We start from the raw sequence: 17000 nt of genomic DNA on the forward strand, positions 1-17000 counted from the left end.
TAACTTTATAACTAAATGAGGAAATTTCAACTTCACTTTCCACATGTAAGTGTGGTAACAAGCCCCACTTCAAGTCATTTAGATATCTTTAGCTCTCTGGTGGTGGTTCTTTACCTCTACTTATTGTGGTTTTGTAAAACCACAATTAATTAGAAATGTTATAATTAAAATGCTATGTTTGAAATTTAAATACAAAAGTAAAAGCTCAAGAATTTTCATATTTGAATTCTAGAATATTCTAGATAACAAATCGAACGATTACCAAGAAATAATCAGTATGTCTTAAATTCTCAAGAAAGCATAGTGGACAGGAGGAAAGTTAAAAATAAAGAAAAGACTATTTTAGGTGGGGCTTAAGTAATGCAATATAGAGACTTTTTGGAAAGTGGTATACTGAAGGAAGAATAGGAAGAATGATATACTAAAACAGATTTCAAGATTGAATTCTGCTTTAATCTGTTACTGTAGTGAATTACTGTGGTATGAGATATGCTGGTTTTCATACATGGTTCACCCAGTTTTCTTTGTAATGAAAAGAATGCAAAATACTAAAATTGAAAGAAAAGAAAGTACATACCTGCCTTCTATACTCTAAAAGAGGGTCATATAGTTTCCATCCATTTTCAGGGAATACTTCTTTGTATTCAAAAGCAAAAAGAGGCTACAAAAAAGTAAACAATGATAAGAGCTAAAAAAAGATATTCACAAAGGTAATGAATCAGAAATGTATCCATATATCCAAAGTTTTCATTTATTTATCTGCAAGAACAGTTTATGTATTAGCATCCTTTTTTGTATTATAGTTTTTGTTTTATAATTTTGAAAATCTATTTTTTTTACATATTTTTTAAGTATACAAAAAAGCAAAGACACTTGACAACAAAACTTATCAAATACTAACATATCATTATATTTCCTTCAGATTATCTTTGGTAGCCTTTGTAGGTTTACTTTCAAATAAAGACATTACATTTAAAAACAACTATGATGCCAAAAACAAAAAAAAAATTGAACTGGAGTCATAAGACCAACGTTGATTCCAAATAGTACTCCTACTAACTGTGCCCTTGAGTTAACTGCTTACCTGATGTGGCTTTCATCGCTAAACAGGGATAAATAATATCTACCACCATAGGCTACAGAGAAGTGACGTGATATAAACGTAGGAGTCTAACACTGTCTATAGCATAGTGGGAACTCAGGGTTTGCCTACCCTTACCTCCCAAATTGCTAGTCTTAACTGGCTCCCAATTAAAAAGGAGAATTTCAAATCCTAATGAAGACAACAGGCAACTTTTCATCATGGAAACATCCTGAATGGCAAGATCATATAATCATAAAATGTTAGTGCTGGATTGGACCTCAAAAATCAGCTAGTCCAGCTTCCTTTATTTCATACCTAAAGAAATTGATGCAAGATACTAGGTTATACTTACACTATACCTCTGGTTAAATGTCAAAGCAGGGATGTAAATGTAGAGATTCTAGACAGCCTAAACAAGTTTCTTTATACTACATCAATAATTATAGCACAAATTTTCCAAAGACAGGAAACATTTTACCAGGTTATTAGAGACAGGAAATGCATATTTCATTAGATTCTCAAATATGGATCTTCTTGTCCGCCCCTCTGGTTTATGAGCAAATCGTAAACTCCTAATATCCTAGAAAAGATTTAGGAACCAAGTTAATGATTGTTCACTACTTACTTAAATGAATCAATAAGGTTACTTGGAACTATCTTGTAAAATGTTAAGATTTGTGAATGGAGGATACAAAAATAAATCAGGCATCAGCTCCTGGAGACAGGGAAATTATAATGGTTTACTGGGAAAAATTGAAAGAAACACAGGTACTCTACTACAAAGCAGAATTCAGAGGGCAGGAAATTTACCCATGCTTATGGACTCAAAATAGGCCAGTGAAAGAGACAGTATTTGATGTAACCACTGGGGATTAACGATATTACATCTGAAGATTAATATCATGACTGACACAAACTATTAATATCATGACTGAAAACTATATGTGCTTTCCCTGTGAAAGCCCATTTTCTCTCATAAATTTCCTTATTAATAAAACCTGATTAGTATTTGTTATATTTCATATGTGCCTTCATTTCATTATATCTGGTGATTATTTTCCTAACTCTCCCTTCCCCGGGTTCATTTGCATTGGACCTTCTCTTCCTAAGTCCCCTGCTACTAGACTTGATAGAACTAAACCCTGCCTGAAAGTCTTCCTTTCCTCACTCTATAACCACATTCTTCCACCATCTACTGACACATAACCTCTGAATAGTTTAGTTTATATTATCCAGGTTCTACAGTAAGGTCTAAAGACCAAGGTTCCCTTCCATTTGTCCCTAAGCAGTTTTCTGTGCTCAGGCTGAATGCAGTTATTCATGTTCTGGTTTACTGTTTTCTTAATAGCACTTAGAAAAAAACTGGGGATTAAGATAATTTCAAGGGCCAGACACAGTGGCTCATGCCTCTAATTCTGACACTTTGGGTGGACAAAGCAAGAGGGACACTTGAGGTGTTCTACTTCTAAAACAGTGGTGGGGAAAAATTGGTATTGTAGACTTTTCCTATGTTCTTATCTACTATCATTCTTTAAATGCATTGATTGATACTTGAATGAAACATAAATTGTTACAAGTTCAAGACCAGCCTGGGCAACACAGCAAGACCTTGTCTCTACGAAAAATTAAAAAAAAAAAAAATTATAAGAAAAGAATAATTTTAAGACTAATCATTTTATTTAAATGTTTTTACCTAGGCAGAATTCAAAATAGCTTTATTATGCCTCATTTTGTAGAATCACACACAAAGCCACTCCACTACAATGTACCCACAATATGTGAGTAAGACAGTATATTATAAATCTGATCCAAAACTAGAATGCTGGCTTTACTATCTTTTAAAATAAACATGTGCAGGAACCTAAGCTGATATCTTGTTTTCCCTTAGTAAATATCTTTATAACTAGGAGAGATACTCAGAATCATTCTGTTAACCACAGAGTTCTCTGAAAGTACCATGTCAGGGGCCCTACAAATATTTGTGTTAATTGATAACGATCCTGTTCCATGGAAAAAAAAATTATATTTAAAATGATTAAGATTCAAAATTATCTTCTTTCACATCCTCTTATATTATATGTGCTACTTACTATTAAACTACAGAAAAGTGATCAGGAAACAGTGTGCTTGACACGTGGTTGACAGCAATTACACTTACAGAGCCCTTCTGACTATAATGGAAAACCACAGGCCAGGCACAGTGGCTCACGCCTGTAATCTCAACACCTTGGGAGGCCAAGGTGGGCAGATCACTTGAGGCCAGGAGTTTGATACCAGCCTGACCAGCATGGTGAAACCTGTCTCTACCAAAAATACAAAAATTAGCCAGGCATGGTGGCATATGCCTGTAATCCCAGCTACTCAGGAGGCTGAGGTAGGAGAATCAGTTGAACCTGGGAAGCAGAGGCTGCAGTGAGCCGAGATCATGCCACTGCACTCCAGCCTGGGTGACAGAGCCAGACTCTTGTCTCGAAAAAGAAAACTACAAAAATAATTACTAAGTCATTAGCTTTAATACCAGAGTCACAAAACTTCTAAGATTAGCATAACAAAGTATCTTGAATTATACACATGCTGTTTCTTTTGGCACTGGCAGAATAGCAAAAGAAAGGAACAATGTGATGTAGAATCTCAATGTGCATGGGTGTTAGTGAATTAGGCCTTAATAACAGTGACCTGGAGAAGTGGTACATAGTATTAAATATCTATGACTTAATGGTAAAAATGTAACAATCTATGTTTCATTCAAATATCAATGCATTTAAAGAATGCCAGTAGATTAGAACATAAGAGAAGTCTACAATATCAATTTTTCCACACTATTGTTTCAGAAGTAGAAAAATTGGCTGGGCATGGTGGCTCACACCTGTAATCCCAGCACTCTGGGAGGCCGAGATGGGCAGATCACAAGGTCAGGAGATTGAGACCATCCTGGCTAACATGGTGAAACCCCATCTCTACTAAAAATACACACAAAAAAATTAGCCAGGCATGGTGGTGGGTGCTTGTGGTCCCAGCTACTCGGGAGACTGAGGCAGGAGAATCGCGTGAACCCAGGAGGCGGAGCTTGCAGTGAGCAAAGATCACGCCACTGCACTCCAGCCTGGGTGACAGAGCGAGACTCCATCTCAAAAAAAAGAAAAATTATGAGAACTAGAAATAGAAAAGATAGGTGATGATGAATATATCATATTTAGTTATTTAGTTCTTCCACTACAAAGTAGTGGAACTGCTCAGAGCCTTATGTTGCTGATTTGTAAATTAAAGGTAATAATGTCTATTGTGCCTACCTCATAGGATTTTTATAAGGCTCAAAGTGAAATAATGAATGTGGAAGTATGTGGTATCCTATCAGTACTATGTGCATTAAAGATGGTCATTATTACTAATTTTTTTTCAGAGTCTTGCTCTGTTGCCCAGGCTGGAGTACAGTGGCACTATCTTGGCTCACTGCAACCTCCGCCTCCCAGATTCAAGCAATTCTGCTGCCTCAGCCTCCCCAATAGCTGAGATTACAGGTGCCCACCACCACACCCGGTTAATTTTTGTATTTTTAGTAGAGATGGGTTTTCATCATGTTGGCCAGACTGGTCTCGAACTTTTGACCTGAAGTGATCCGTCTGCCTCAGTCTCTGAAAGTACTGGGATTACAGGCGTGAGCCACCGTGTCCAGCCAAGATGATCATTATTAAAAAATAAGTTATGAATTTCTAAATATATCAAAGTATGTAGACTGAACTGGACCCAAAAGAATTAAGTCTAATTCATGAATCACCTTTTCTATTACTGCTAAATTTTGTTTTCTTCTATCAATGTCATACTAAAATAACATTTCTAATTGGAAATCCATTTGATATTTTGGAAACCAATTTCAAAACAGAGGTTTCTATTTAATACAAAGCTTTTCAAACCAAAGAAAATCACATACACATTATAACATTTACCTTACACACAGTTTCTAGTCCATAAGAATTTTCACCTCGACTAGAAGCACCACCAATTTTTTCTACTCTACTTATCACACCAAGGGAAGCATCTAAAACAAATGGGGGATCCTAAAGAAGGAAAGAAAAAATAATTAAAACTGAGCAATTAATACTGTCCAATTATATAGCTGATCAAAATCTTAATCAGAAATGCTTTCATTAGAGATGATCAGAAATGAACAAAACTAGCTACAAACAACACACTCATGTACATACAAAAATCTAATCCGACTCTTACCCGTTCCATGCTTTTGAAATATAACCTATAATTCGTGACAGTCAGAGTTCCTCGTACAGCACCAGTGAATGGACATATATAAGTTACATCTTTGGCTGAAAAGGCAAGAAGTCCACAGTTTACTATACATTATGTGCTATTAAAACCTGGTATCTCATCTTATAAAATTGTTATGATTCCTAGACTAATTTATGCTGAAAAATAACAGGACCAGTAATTTCCAGAGACCTCAGAATCCTACAACCCAAGCTTCCATCCCTCCACTAATCTGGGGAAGAAACATAGAATTAAATGGGATAGACTGAAGAGGGGGAGGGACTTCTCATCCCATGAGACAGAACATAAGTAAACAAAGGGGCTACTATCCTGGCTAGATAAAACAGTTGTGGGTGGCTGCAGCAGAGACGGCTGAAAGAGTACTAGTAATGGTGGTATTAAAAATAAGCATGGCAAGGCACAGTCGCCATCATCTCATTGCAGTTTCTATGTAACCTCCCCAATCTCCTGATCTTCCTCTGCCCACAGTCCAGTTTGTCAACATTCTTCCAAAAATGCAATGTCCAAAACATATGTTATTCCACAAACTCCTGATCTGATTAATACTTATGGGTAAAATTTTACAGGTGAAATGGCACACATTTAAAATATAATTTCTTAGAAAAATAACAGTATAAGAAGAGGATATTGTACTGCTGACCAACTGATGCCAGACTTTGTAAAGAAATAATCACAAATAATGTTTTATTAAATAAACGATGGATCTACATGGCATTATGTTTTGTAAAATATGCATTAACTGATTATGCAGGATAACTTAGGAATCAGTATCTCAAAATATTATTTAAAATGCCACAGTTCATAATGTCTTAAAATATTCATAAATTCCTAGTATGTCATTACTACACCAAATCAGCAGATAAAGGAGTATCTTCATCATTCCAAGGAAGTAAGGAACAATTCTGTGGAGCAACAACTTTCTAAGACCCTTTCAATGGACTTCTGAGAAAACTTGGGGCCATTAAATATATTTAATAACCTCCTGACTTTGCTTCTCATTCAACACTTCGAAGGACTGGCTGCTTTGTATGGAATTTGAAATGAGACTGATCTTTTCACAATCATTTCTAACCTTCAAAGTAGTTCCCTTAGGAAGATTTTAAGTATAAACTACTTTTTTAAAATCACTGTTTCCAATGTACATTTCATTTAGAGGGAAGCTTTTAAAATTAAATGAACCTATCATTATATAAAAATACACAAACTTGCTTTGCACAAATAATATTTTTCTCTTATGAAGTTTTACCTCGACTAGGAAAGCTTTATTCAAGGTTACTAAAAACATTTCTGGATTCCTTCCAGAGTCAGTTTTCTGACTCCTGTAAGAAAACTCAGCCTTACTATCCTATATCCCACCACAGGAATGTCATTCTCGGGCCAGTGCTTTTCTGTTACACCTTACCCTTTATTCTAAAACCATGAGATAATATACACATAAAAGTGCTTCTAAAGTTTTAAGTACAATACAAAAATTCAAGGGTTTATACCTATGTTACTATTATCATCATTAGTCTTTGCTTTGTTCTGTACCCTCTATCATTCCTCAAGAGATCATGACAATGGAGAAAAGAAGATAAATACAAGAAATTCTTAGACACTGACTCCTCCAGGTCAGGTAACTGACTGGATGTTAAGAGTCCAGAAAAGAAAAAAAGAGCAGTCTAGTACGACAACCAGATTTCTGACTTGAATAAATGGACAACTGGTATTGATGTCAAATGAGAGAGAGAATGCAAGAAAAAGAGTACGTTTGGGGTTAAACGTGATGATTTCCATTTTGGAGATGTTGGGTATAAGGTTCCTATGGGATATTCAAGGATGTGTGTTTAAGATAGAGGCATTTGTTTACTTACATTAGGACAGGGGTTCACACTGGAGGTACAGATTTTAGAGTCATCAGCCAATATATGGCAAGTGATGTTACAAATTTAGATATGGTCAACCGAAAAGAGTATACAGGAGGGAAAAGGGAAATGGATCAAGGATGAAGTCCTAGGGCGTGTTGCTATTAAAGGAAGAGGAGCCAACAAAGGAGACTGAGTGGTAACTTGAAGGTCTTTAATAAAGCCATATTTCATAATGGGAGCTGCAGTTACGGCATTAAGTTCAGAATAAGAAAAAAGAAATTGTCATAATGCTAGATATAACCTTATTAGCTAGGTTATCTCCCTATGCTTTAGTTTCCTTCCTCATCTATAAAATGGGGTTGATGTTATTCTCAAGAATATACTCTCTGAGAATGACTGAGATAGTAAGCACTCAATAATAATAACTACTATCATTATATAATAGCTAATTCTGAAAAAATGTAAGTAGGTAGTTCAGATTGAGAGCCTGGTGTATACATAAGGCTGAGTGGTGAAAAGAAAAAGACTGAGAAGTTATTCAATCAAGAGTCAAGAGCAAGAAAAGACAAATACCATGCTAAGGACTAGGAAGCTAAATTTAGTAAATAATAATCCATTTAGACTTCAGGTCCTCCCTTTGGTTTGTTTTTACACATAGAAATGACACCTAGCCAAGTAAAATTAAGCATTTTTAAAATCCTTTTTAAAAATTATGATTGGTAATAAAATGAAAGTAGTTATATTAACTAAGAAATCATTTACTTCATTCTTCTAACATATTACTTTATTTCTCAGAGTTTATGAGTAGATATCTGTAGATTATCACACAGATGAAACAAAACAGAAGCATGACGGAAAAAAAAACACAGCTTATAAGCTCATAGTTTCCAGTCCATATTATAAGTATTAGGCTGGGCAGAGAAGGGCATCTACATACAAACAGATGCAATGGAGATGACGTATTTCAGCCAAAAATTAACCTGAGTTTATTCAGAGAAGAAAGACATGAAGGAAGCAAACAGAAGAGAAGGTATTTTAAGAAAAATTACTTGTATAAGGTGACAATTCAATGTTTTTATCTAGGCAACTCAATATCTGAATGTAGTAATTCAAAATAATAAAATTTTCCTTCACAGGCTTTAGCAACAGTTTTAGCAAAAAGCCACCTACTTTTAAAGAAAGTAAAACCAGAGAAGAGGCAAAGTATAATTCAATTTGCATGTTTCCCAGAGTTCAAACACAAACACTAGCAGCGGGTCTAGGCCTACGTTTGTAGAACACACTAAGATGCTGGGAAGGCTGCAGGTAAAGAGTTCTGCCAGACAGGAGGTGTCTCTGACAGCCAGTTTATTCTCTGTATGCTGAGAGTACTGAACATTCTGCACAGTCAGAACGGAGGACATTAAGCAAAAAATACCATTACGGACCCATGTCTTTAATATTTTCTCCTGGAAGCAAGGGTGGTTCTTCCATTTCTGCTAACTTGTTAGACTCCCTCAGGACCTGGGGTGGGAAAGACAAAAAAAAGAAACATTTTTTTATTCAAAGGCTACTTTTTCACTCATATTTCAACTGAGTATGCTTGTTCTTGAAGTTATAACATCATATCACATACACTATTTTAAATCAAATTTGTTAAACTGTAGTGTTGGCATGTATAATATATGAAGTTAATGTTTTTCTAGAAAGCATTTACTGAGTGCTTAAATCATATCAAAGCACTCTACATTTGTTACACAAAAAATTTTACATGTTTTTGCACTGCATCCTAAGGCAGCCTAACAATAAAAGAGGTATTATATGCTCATTTCACAGATGAGGAAAAAGCAGCCGAAAGTGGTAATTAGTTCAAGATCACATAGTTAAAATGCCAGTGTATAGATTTGAACTATAGTTGAATGAATTCCAAAGCAATGCTGAAGGGCCATAGTACATTTAAACTCAGACAAAATTAAGTTCTTATGTAGATTTAATGTTTAGAGAATTTAGAAATGATGTTGATAAATAATCTTGTTGAAAAAGAGTTTAAATAAAATCATAATCAACAAATATTACCAGGTAGTTAGCTTGTGAAGGATGCTGCCCTATATTCCAAGAATGTGGATACAGAAACAGTTCTCTAAAGAGTTACAACCCAGAGAACACAGAGACACACCCAAACTGTCATATGCTAAATATATCCACCCTTAACTACCAAAAGCCTTCCTCACCTCCTCCCACCTCTTTCACCGTCAAACAGTAAATTTTTGTCTCCAGTCCCATTAATTCCTTCATCTTCAGCAATCTGGCTCACCTGCGGCCAATAACTAAGAACTACAAAGAACAAATTAACCTATTTTCAATAAATTTGCAATCTAAACAAATTCATTCTTTGAAAGTTTAACAATTTGTTTCATAAAGTAACTTTAATGCAATACCTAAAGAAATAGTATATACACACATATATATTTTTATGTGCCACATCTAAACTTCAGAAAAGTCATCTTTAAAGGTTATCTTTTAAAAATGCTATCTAGTTGCCAGTCCCTAAATAATCTTATGTAGTCATAAAAGAAGAAGGAAAGAAGAGAGGAAAGGAGGACTGGCCTATGATGATGGGGTTAAAAAGGCAAAAACTGGCCATATACAAAAATATAGACTTTGGTTCACATCCTGACTGCACCACATACTAACTTGGTACTCTTAGACAACATTTTCAATTTCTCTATGCCTCATTTTCCCCATCTATAAAATGATAACAATAGTACCACACATAGGTTGTTATGAAAATTAACTGAGTTAATACATTTAAAGCACTTATGTCAGTGTTAACACATAAGATGTATGTAATAAGTGTTGTCCATCATTAATAATAATAGAAGTTCAAACAACTGATTGCCAGAATCTGCTAATAATTCTACTAATTATGAAAGCAACAAAATTAAACCCAAAGATACAAAACAAATATCAGAGTATACTGAAAAAAATCAACCATGTGAAAGATTATAGAAAGGAAAATGCTTTATTCTTCCCCTGGTCTACCACCTCACTCAGAAATACAACGTTTATGTCACTTATAACGCTGGGCAGTAGTTCCCATATTGCACATGTATACCTTCTTGTGGCTGCGACAGCACTGTTCCACATGACTTCCTCTTTCTCTACATTTCTACATTCAGAAAGGACCAGCAACCCCGGAAAATATTTATGTTACGTATAGAAGAGAGGAGGGTAGTTCTGGCAAAGGCACACAGAAACATGGGAGATACAATCCTCATAAAATTTTATAAAGTGAGAAAAGAGACAGGAAAACTCCTGCAAGTAGCACACTTTGAGAACCACACATAGGCTTTCTTATATTCTCTCTGACCAGAATGTCAAAGAGCGAGGCAATGAAAAGAAGCAATACAAGATCCTATCTTTGTCCAGCAGAGCTGCTCTAGATGACAGACTTTTAACAATAGGCATATGTAAAGGTTGTATATAAACAACTAATTCTACACTGGAGATAGGAAAAGGAACTCCAACTAGCACTCAAGTGAACAGAACAGGGATGGGGCAATCTAGATCCTGTGTTTGTTGACAAACACTGATTCTAGACAAATCTATACTTAATCAAGCAAGAGAAAAGAGACTAGGGAAAAAAAAGGCCTAGGGAAAAAAAAAAAACAAAGAAAAGAGAGTATCAACCTGAAACTTTAAAAAAGAAAAAAAAGCAGTCTTCTGAAAACAATTTTCTATAGGCATTTGTAAAAACAAGTATAAGGTACTTTGCACACTCAAAAGGAAATAAGTTGTATTTTCTAATAAACAGAGAAGGCCAGGCACAGTGGCTCGTGCCTATGCTCCCAGCACTCGAGGAGGCCGAGGTGGGTGGACTGCTTGAAACCAGGAATTCAAGACCAGCCTGGACAACATGGCAAAACCCTGTCTCTACTAAAAATGCAAAAAAATTAGCTGGGCAGGCATGGCATCACGGGTCTATAGTCTCAGCTACTCGGGAGGCTGTGGTGAGAGGATTACCCTGAGCCCCGAAAGTCAAGGCTTCAGTGAGCCATGATGCACTCCACTGCACTCCAGCCTGGGCAATGGGAGTGAGACCCTGCCCTAAAAAAACAAAAAAGAAAAAAGAAAAAAAGAAATAGAGTAGAAACAGAAAGCCATAAGGAGAGAGACACAAGGAAACAAGAGAAATGAGTGAAAATGACTGCAAGGACATTTAAAAATGTAATAGCAGAAATAAAATCTGTATGGAGTTAGTAACAAATTGCATTGGTTATTCAGAAAACAGAGTTAATGTTGAGGGCAAACTTGAAAAGTGCTGAAAGAATTTGAAGGAAAAAAAAGATATCATCATGGAAAATAATCAAGAAAATAATCGCATTTTCTAAATGAAAAAAAAAATCAATAGGAGCAAAAAGTCTAATACATAATTGATGTTGATCAGAAGAATTTACCATGTTCCACCCAAAATCAATGAACAGAGACACATCTAGTTGCACCCTGGCAAATTTTTTTGAACTAAAAGAATTAAAATATAAACTATAAGAATATAGGCAGAAAGAAATTACCTTTGAAGAAAGCAAAATCAAGTTAGCTTCAAGGTTATCTATAATACCATATTCTACAAGACAATAACAAAATGTCATCAAAGCTGTGAAGGAATATGCTCCCATAAAGTGTTTAATGGCAGCAGGATGTCATTCTCAGATAGCCAGGTCTCAGAAAATACAACCCAGAAATACCTTTTAGAGAAAAAAAAAGAAAAAAATACCTTAAACTATAATTCAGCTAAAAAGGGAAAATCAGAATTAAAATATACAAGGGATTTGTGGTGTACTGCAAAACCTTACGTTTCATATCGTAAGAACTCCTAAAAAAACTCCACATTCACTACCACCATACTGACCTCTTAGTCTTAGTTTCACCATTCTTATTAACATGATATTAATACCCACCTTAAAAGTTAGCAACTATGAAATCAAGATAACTGCACCATAAAGAGATTTGCAAAACATCGTGAAAATGAAAAAAACAACAACAAAAAATAGAGACAGTCCTTGGCTTACAATGGTTCAAGTTATGGTATTTTCAACTTACAACGGGTTTATCTGGATGTCACTCCATCACAGGTCGAGGAAAATCTGTACTTATTATTCACATAATAGAAGCATCAACAGAAGTTTTCACTGTCTTTTACCAAAATGGCCTATTCACATGATGCTTTTTTCTCTGCTCTAGAGATTCCCTATATGACACACTTTCTCTAATACTCATCAAAGGGATTAATATTTGAGAAAGCATGTCATATAGGGAACCATAAGTCAATCTCTCCCTGACTCCTAACTACTACATTCTAGATTTAGCTACAGAACAGTAAGCATCTAACGGTTCTAAGGAAAGCAGCAAATCTTTTCCCTTTCATTTCTTATGAGGACTGAAGATAGCTGCAATATTCCAAAGAGTCTGACACAACTTAGGAAAATTAACAGAATAATGTCTACCTGACAGAATAAAGGAGATGGCTTGAGAAATAAAAATGGAGTAAAAGTTTAGGGTATCCTAGTAAAGGGTTTCAAAGATGCCTTCAGCAAGAGAGTCCATATCATATGGGTCCATTTACATGAAATTCTGCAACAGACTACAGTATGAAAAAATTCAAAACAGTTGTTGCTATGGGGATGAGAATGAGAGTGTGGACTGAAACGGGGCATGATGAAAGTATCTGGGGTGACAAGTTCTACATCTTGACAGGGATTTGGGTTGTACAGGTGTATGCATTTTTCTAAACTCACAGAATGTACACTTAAGATTTCTGTATTTCAATAGGTATAAATTTTATATCAAAAGAAAAACCACATATATTTATTTGCATGCTGACATATTTAGTTGGAAAAGTACTGATGTCTGCAATTTACTTTGAAATGCATCAAAAAGTAAGTTAGATGAATAGATGGATGGAGGGATACACAGATGATGGATGTCAGATAAAAACAAGGAAATAGGGTAAAATGTTAATAGCAGAATTCTGATGGTGGATACAGCCGGGTCCTTTGTAAACTTTATTTTGTGTTCAGAAATTTTTATAATAAAATACTGGGGAGAAGTCAAGGACTTTAAACTTGACCAGTCACGTAAAAAAAAAAAAAAAAAATTCACTGTAGGCCTTTGATAGGGACACATGGCATGGTCAAGGAACGCACGGAACCGAAAACGATGAAGATGAAATGATGATAATCTACGAAAGGAAACAGAATCCTGGATTAGTCTATGGTAACAGAAATAAAGAGAAATATGATACATTGGAAAACTGATCAAATCTGACCCTAGGCTTATAAAAAAATAGTAATAATTATATGAATAATACTTGATGATTTTTACTTGACAGGAACTGCAACTCAGATATGTCAGCAATGGAAGAAGAGAGAAAGCAGATTCAATGAATAAATGAAGTGAGGTCAAAACAAGAGAGGCAACTCAAAAACACCAGGAACGTATCTTGTTAAAATGGGGGTTAGGAACCAAGAGAGCAAAGCCAGTCTGGTCCATTAGGTTTTTCTGCCTTCACATGTAAGTATCTTTAGTGGAGAATACATTAGGTTTTTCTGCCTTCACATGTAAATATTTTTAGTGGAGAATAAGTTACATAACCCTCAGATATGAGGGAAGAAAATTCACTCCTGGAGAAATCCTCTAGAATACTTTAAGCACTTTCTCTTATTGGGTCAAAATAATGTTACTAACTGGCTAGCCAACCTGCTTTCTATCAGATGCATCAGAACCCTGCCTGTGTCTGGAGCTCTGACCACATCAATAGGTAAGAGTCCATAAAATGTGCTATTTGATAGCATTTAATACAATAGTCAATCATTTTATTATCAAGAAGAAAAGTCTGATAATCTTATTAAAACTCTTACTTGAAAACAAAAGACACAAGACTAAAATTTATAATTCTTTTTTTATTCCTACTACATAATCAGTTTGGTATCCCTCCCTTCCCAGCCCTGATTTTCTTCCATGCCCACTTTATCAAATTATTTTCAAATTGTCCAGTAATTTTCCATGTAACTTTAACTTCTTTTTTCACTCCCTCCCTTTCTCTTCTCTCCCTCTCTTTCTCACACACAGAGGCACACAAACACAAAAATACACTCTCTTACACACACACAATTAGGAAATTACTATAAACTGGATCTAGAAGTTGGCAAGTTTAAGAGTCAATTTTCACATGGAATGGTTAGATGGTAGAAAAACAGGAAAGAATTTGTCTGAAATCTGCAAAACACTAAATAATCACCACCTGAAAGGGAAAAATGAGTCTATACAGTTATAAACTATCCTCCACAGTCTTTTTTACATACTGTACTAAAACCCAGAAGAGAGGAAAAGGATTTTCTTAGTAACTTATTTTTTGTTGGATAATCCTTCTAAAGAAAACTGTTTATATCAATTATACTTTATTTATGTTTTCTACAACTTGACTGACAAACCACAAAAGTGGGCAAATGAACCATGCAAACAAAAATTCTAACAAGGTAAAGCCACAGACTGGCATCTAGGATAGATCTTACTGGTTACACATTTGAAAGTACATCCAAGATCAAGCATAGGGAAGCCCCCCCCCCTTTTTTTTTTTAATAACACAGTCAAGGACACTTTGGTTTTTCAGCTGAAACCACAACTAGTCAAAGCTGGAAAACGTTACATCACCATCCATAATTCAACAACAAAAACGATGACTAAAGAAGAATGGCCTAGAAAGCATCACTTCATGCTACGGGTTGAACTGTGCCCTCCAATAATGTTGTTGAAGTCTAACCACTAGTGCCTTAGAATGTGACCTAATTTGGAAACAGGGTTGTTGCAGATATAATTAGGTAACATGAGGTCAAACTGGTGTAGGGTGGGCCCCTAATTCAATATGACTGGTATCCTCACAAGAAGACAGCAATGTGAAGAAACAGGGAGAATGCCCTGTGAAGAGGGAAGCAGAGACTGGACTGATGCATTTACAATCCAAGGAACATCAAAGATGGCTAACCCTCATGAGCAGCTATGAGAAAGGTATGGAATAGAATCTCCCTCAAAGCTCTCTTGGTTGGCAGGAGCCAACCCTGCTAACATCTTGATTTCTGATACCTAGGCTCCAGAACTATGAAAGAATAAATTTCTGTTGTTTTAAGCCACCTAGTTTGTGGTACTCTGTTGTTATAGCAGCCCTAAGAAACGAATGCCTAATATCAATAAAAACTTTCAGATTTTAATCTTAAAATAAAAGTTTTCATAACTGTGAAAACTTAGAAGCAATCTGACCTTTAGTAGGTGAATGGATAAACAAAATGTGGTACATCATGCATAGGAGTATCATTCAGTAATAAAAAGAAATTAGCTATCAAGCCATGGAAAGACTTGAGGAATCTTAAAAGGATATTACTAAGTGAAAGAAGCCACTCTGAAAAGACTGCACACTAGATGATTCCAACTACATGACATTCTGGAAAAGGCAAAAACGTGGACAAAGAAAAAGATTAGTGATTGCCTGATGTTCAGGGAGAGGGGAAAATGAAAGAGGTGATGCAAATGGGATTTTTAGGGCACTGAAACTATTCTACATGATACAGTAACAATTAATATATGCCATCATACTTTTGTCAAAACCCATAGAATACACACCACAAAGTATGAACCCTAATGCAAACTATGTATTTTAGTATTAATATAAAAATGTATCAGTATCGTTTCATCAGTTGTAACAAATGCACCACACAAGGTACATTCAACGGAATAAATGTCAATTCCTTAACTTTTCTGTAAAAACTTCCTGTATCTCTAAAGGGTAACACATTATTCTATACATCAGCTAAGTCATAATTTAATGCTTCCTTGACTCTCGTATTTAATCTATTTCTACATTTTGTCATGTCTCTTCCTTTCATTTCCCACACCACTAATGTAGCCCCACTTTTCCATCCATAAGGACTAGCCCCACACCTTCTGATGTCCTTCTGAGCTATACTTCAGACAGTCCTTTCCAATAAATGATGGCTTATAATAGATTATCTGCCCAAAACAAGAAAAACAGAAGATAGGTAGATAGATATATTATCTAAATTTCTTTCATTTCACTTCATACCAAGGAGAATGAGCCCAGTTTATGTACTGTTTTTAGAAGATCATTATTCATTCAGTGCCATTAACACTCTTGAAAGGTAAGTAGTATTAATAATGCTCATTTATAAATGGGGTAATTGACCCTTATAGAAGTTAAGGAACTTTTCCAAGATGACATATATCTCCCAACAGTGGCCGGAATTGAACAGATGTCTGATTACACTACGACCATGATCATAACATAACATCCCAAGCAAGCAAGGGATATGAAGGACCACAGGCTGAGAAAGAGATCAGAACAAGAGGTAAAAATGTGGAAGTCCTCCAAAAAGAGATGACAGCTGAAACCACAAAGAAGAAAGAGAATGTGGAAGAAAGAGAGTGGGGAAAACAACGGATGAAGAAAACTTTAGCATTACCCCACTTATAAAAGAAGGAACAGCAAAGTACACAGAGGAGGGGAGGGCAGATGAGAAAGGAACCACATATTGTCACCAGATATGAAACCTGGAATCATTATCTTTGACTCCTCTCTCCCCATAATCTGCAATGTTCAGGTAGCTTTGTGTACATTACACTCACTTACAATTTTTTCAGATTTGTTTTTTACCAAGCATTATGTCATTATCCTAGTACATGTCCTTTAGCAACTTTTACTTGGAATGATTCACATAGCCTCCAAACATGTCTTCATTCTT

The 17000-nt window shown here is 35.4% G+C and overlaps 1 protein-coding gene across 4 annotated transcripts in view; it reads right to left on the reverse strand.

Moving 5' to 3' along the window:
- MTMR2 (myotubularin related protein 2) overlaps positions 1 to 17000 on the reverse strand; it is an 86475-nt gene that overhangs the window by 23001 nt on the left and 46474 nt on the right. For all 4 annotated transcript variants that reach the window (XM_025355270.1, XM_025355271.1, XM_025355273.1 and 1 more), the window contains 5 exons: positions 8640 to 8715; positions 5309 to 5403; positions 5029 to 5139; positions 1563 to 1664; positions 578 to 661 (listed from right to left, as the gene is read on the reverse strand). In XM_025355270.1, coding sequence (XP_025211055.1) covers positions 578 to 661; positions 1563 to 1664; positions 5029 to 5139; positions 5309 to 5403; positions 8640 to 8715 — 468 coding nt within the window. The remainder of the gene's footprint in view (positions 1 to 577; positions 662 to 1562; positions 1665 to 5028; positions 5140 to 5308; positions 5404 to 8639; positions 8716 to 17000) is intronic.

The sequence above is a fragment of the Theropithecus gelada genome, chromosome 14, assembly GCF_003255815.1.
Source record: "Theropithecus gelada isolate Dixy chromosome 14, Tgel_1.0, whole genome shotgun sequence".
NCBI lineage: Eukaryota > Metazoa > Chordata > Mammalia > Primates > Cercopithecidae > Theropithecus > Theropithecus gelada.